At 45.5% G+C, this 4,581-nt stretch overlaps 1 protein-coding gene across 1 annotated transcript; it reads left to right on the top strand.

The window, feature by feature from the left end:
• Window positions 1-3,037: 3,037 nt before the first annotated feature.
• NPBWR1 (neuropeptides B and W receptor 1) lies at window positions 3,038-4,088 on the top strand. Its single transcript, XM_061447584.1, is given in 3 exon segments — window positions 3,038-3,459; window positions 3,462-3,994; window positions 3,996-4,088. Coding segments are annotated over 3 exon segments (822 nt in total). The 5' UTR covers window positions 3,038-3,263.
• Window positions 4,089-4,581: the final 493 nt, after the last annotated feature.

Here is a 4,581-nt window from a genome sequence, read left to right as displayed (position 1 = left end):
AGCACTTCTTATTTCTCTTTGCTTTCAGCTGAAAGGAAAATGCTCTGTGCACCTGCTGAAACACCAAGATATGTGCTGTGACCTGGACATGTCCACATACGGAGTACAGAATTTCTAAGTTTATAGCAATCAGCAATAAAAACTCAAATATGCCTATACTGAAATTAAAGTCTCTGCATTATTTTTCATTATCTTCACATTCTTATCTCAGCTTCACATGAAACAGAAAGACCTCTGTAACACAAGTATGAAAAGGAAAGGAACAACACAGGTTCCTTTTTGTTTGATATTGTGGTTAGGGGAGATGATGGGCTGGATTTTTTTGAGAGGGGCGTTGCAAGAACCCTGGCAAACATTGAAATGCTTAAAAATCCTGTATTCCACATGTTATTCACTGTTCCAATAACTAGAATGCTCTCCTATGGCAAGTCACTGCATTCCTCTGGGTCTCCCCTCACCTCCCATAAGGATTCTATCAGTCAGAAGGGATAACCACATTCCTGATGATCACATCATGCATGTAACTTGCTGTAAACATCACCTTTTAGCCCTATTGAATGATTTGTTCAGCTATTAATTATTCAGCAGATATTCTTTGCTCTCTCAAAGGATATTCCTTTTCTACAGAGGGTTGTTAGTGTCATTTTTGGTTAAAGTTTGATATTATGAAATTGCATCAAAAACATTAGTTTCCTCCAAAAACTTTATCAATTTTTTTATAACTTTATAATTTGTTAGGACTAGTTTGATTTCAAAGGCTTAAAATAAAAATTGAACATGGTGGGATCACAGAATAATTTAGGTTAGAACATCACCTAATCCAATTCCCTGCTCAAAGCAGTGATACCTTTGAAATAAGATTGAGTCATTTAATCCCATGTCCAGTCAAAGTCTGGGAACCTCCAGGGATTGAGTAGTGTTCTTAAATTTAACCACTGTCACTGTGAATAATGCTGTTCCATACATCTGGTCAGAATTTAACTTACTGCAGTTTGCAACTGCTGTCACTCATTTTATTTTGCAGCTGCAAGAAGATTTCAACTCTGTCTTCTCCATAACCTGCATTTAGATGGCTGGGGATAGCAATTAGTTTCCCACAACCCTGAGGCCTTTTCCGTGCAGAACAAATCCAGTTCCCTCAACATCTTCTCATCTGTAATGTGCCACCTTAATGGCCCTCCACTGCACTTAGCTGCGGTTTCTCAATGTCTTTCTTCTACAAGAGGGCCCAAATTGTGTGGCATCACAATTGCCAAACAGAGAACTGCTAGCTTTTAATAAGCTTCAGAGTGATCTTAAAGGTTGTCTCCAACCTAGCTGATTCCATGATTCTAAAGGTGACATTTTCATTGCTTGGCTTGTGAAAGTAATAAGGTATCCAGAAAAGGGCTCAAAACTCCATGATAAGCCTGCTGCATAGTACTGATGTCGTTCTTATGGGAGAACTTCTTTTTTATGGTAAACACCTTTATTTCTCAAATCTTTCTGTAAAGGAAGTCAAGAATCACAGAGCAGACAATAGACTGTCTATGGTATCATTTATTATCTTATACAGCTAGTAGTATAAGACATAGCACTAGAAAGTATAACCACAATGAAACAAAGCTACTTTTCTTTGCTTGTACTTTTTTCCTTATTTACTCATTAATTTATTTGCTTGGATTTTCATATTTGTGATATCCTGCTAGTCTAAGTAATTATGCATCAGAGTATGTGAAAATTGGAGGCAGGCTGCATTTATCTCTCACTCCATAATGTTAGCTGAGAGAAATTAACCAGCTCTGCCAATTATTTGCCAAAAGATGCATTACTAATAATTATATTATTAGTAATTTACTAGTAATCAGTATTCAGTATGTGGCTGGTACTGCTGGTAACAGCACAAAAGAAGTTGTTTGCACTTCTTATGCAAGAGATGTACAATTTTATCAAATGTACTACAAGCTGATAGAATTCAATCCCATTTAAGAAGTGAAACATAAAAGTGAAGAGAGGTTTTACACCATGTGGGTTTTTTAGAATGGGTTAATTGGGAATTCTGAATTACCCTCAAAAAAAAAAAAAAGATTGCCTCTCTGGGGTTATACTCAAGTCTATCATCATCACGGCATGGAGTGAAAGTGCTGGGGGGAAGTATAGGAACTCCTGTGCATCTGTTCTGCTTCAGTTGGATAACCAGATCCCATGAAAAATGCCTTTTGGGGGCAAGATCAGACTGAACGGGGCTTTGAACAACCTGGTCTAGTGGAAGGCGTCCTTGCTCATGACAGGAGGGTTGGAACTAGGCGATCTCTCAGGTCCCTTCCATGCTAAGACTGCACGAAACCGGACCCCCCCCCCCCCCCCCCGCCCCCGGCCGACAGCCTGGTTCTGCCCGTGCCGAGAGCGGGGACAGTTCTTGGAGAGGGCAGGCGGTGGATACTGAGCTCCCAGACCCAGCACGACGAGCAGATGCCACGGGCAGCCGGGATTTCTCTTCCCATTGCTGCACTCTATACTTCTCTGCGCTCGGGAGGAGATGTGATTTCAGGTAACTGGAAAAAAAAACCACCTCCCGACTTTTAAAGTACTCTCCGCGATTCGTCTTCTCCTGCTACCTAGATCGAGACGTACACACATTTAACAATCAGGATCCAGCAAAGAGGCAACGCCAGCATACCCAGACTGCACGGACCCGGAATCGGCATCCTCCCCCGCGCCGCTCCTGCTCCCCTTCAGGAACCCCACAGCTGCAGAGGTCAGTGCATCTTTCCTCTTTCCAAAGCGCTCGGTCCCGTCATGAAGGGGAGGGGAAGGCGTTCTGCTTCTTGGGGAGCATCCCAAAGATACCGGCTCCCCCTGAGGAAGGGAGTCCCGCGGTCCGCCCCGGCCGCCGCGCTCAGCGCCCCTCCGCTCCTCCTCTGGAAACCTATGTGCGCCGCGCAGGGGTGGCTGCCGGGCCGGACCTTTGGGTTCCCAGGTGAGCGCTGTCACCTTGGGGTGGTCATTCTGGGGGAGTCCGAGGCTGGGTGCTGACACCGCATAGAGTCCATCGGTGTGGGAGGAGCTGGTAGGGGGCCATTTCCAAAGTGCTTCTGCTGCTGGCTGAGCGCTTGGTGACCTACTCTTGGTCCTGGCAGGGCAGTGGCAGGCAGCGGATGTGGAACCTTGGTGGCTGGATGCGACAGAGAGGACACGCTTGAGAAGAGCACGAGTCTCACATTTTTCCCCCCACTTCCAAGGCATTCCCAAGAGCAGTGGCCTGGCCACCTTCTCCTGTGGCCATGGAAAACTCCTTCCTCCTCAGGACCAATTCCTCATGTGCAGACTGCACTGAGACAGAGGATGGGGGTCTGAATATGTCCACTCCCACACCAAGACCCAGCTTCTACCTCACAGTGCCAATCATGTACTCAGCCATATGTGCTGTGGGGCTAATAGGCAACACCGCTGTCATCTATTTAATCCTCAAAGCCCCAAAGATGAAACAGTCACCAACATCTTCATCTTCAACCTGGCTGTTGCTGATGAGCTCTTTACTTTGGTGCTACCCATGAATATTTCTGACTACCTGCTCCTGCAGTGGCCGTTTGGAGAATTCATGTGCAAGCTCATCATCTCCATAGGCCAGTACAACACCTTCTCCAGCATCTACTTCCTCACTGTCATGAGCATTGACTGCTACCTGGTTGTGGTGGCCACCACCAAGTCCAGGAAGATGTCCTACCGCACCTACCGAGCAGCCAAGATTGTGAGCCTCTGCGTCTGGACCTTTGTCGCAGTCATCATCCTGCCCTTCACTGTCTTTGCTAAGATATACAAGGAGCAGGGGCGCTCCCAGTGTGTCTTCATGTTCCCACAGCCCGAGAGTGTGTGGTGGAAAAGCAGTCAGATCTACACCCTTATTTTAGGCTTTGCCATCCCAGTGTCCACCATATGCATCTTCTACACCACCATGCTGTGCAGACTGAGACGTGTGCACCCCCATTGCAATGCAAAAGCCCTGGACAAAGCAAAAAAAAAAGGTGACGCTGCTGGTGGCTTTCATCCTGCCTGTGTGCCTGTTCTGCTGGATGCCTTATCACCTTAGCACAGTGTCCCTCTCATAGTCATCTGCTCTTCTCAGGTGACTGCAGCACAGAGTGTGCTTTTTCTCCAGCCTCCTTCTGACAGCCCACAGGGCTTCAGACTGTCTCACTACAGAAGACACAAACTGGAGACTGGTGGATCCTTCCCTATTGTCCTGGACTCATTTCTTCAGCAGTGCTCTCCACCCCTTGCCATGCTTTTTTTTGTTGTTGTTGTTGGTTGGTTAGTTAGTTTGGGGTTTTTTAAATCCTTTCTCCCTAATGTGCTTTTTCTCCTATGTTTGCAGCTCACAGAACTGCAGCAGGTCCCTTTTCCCTCTTTTAATGGTACTGCTTTGTGAGCTAAAGCCACAAGACTGTCTTTTTTCAGTCTTTATTATTAATTTATGTGTTTATTATTTAACTTTATTATTTATAAAGCCCAGTAAAGGTGTGTTGTTGAGTGTCTTGCTTCATGATTCCTCAGCCTCTTCATATCCACAGGGCCTGTTTAACAAAAGCCTTGCAAACTTAG

This window comes from Pezoporus flaviventris, unplaced genomic scaffold (genome assembly GCF_033815535.1).
Source record: "Pezoporus flaviventris isolate CSIRO_AGI_PZ_B2104156 unplaced genomic scaffold, CSIRO_AGI_Pfla_v1 ptg000007l, whole genome shotgun sequence".
NCBI classification, from domain to species: Eukaryota; Metazoa; Chordata; class Aves; order Psittaciformes; family Psittacidae; genus Pezoporus; species Pezoporus flaviventris.
This window is presented reverse-complemented; position numbering and strand designations above follow the sequence as displayed.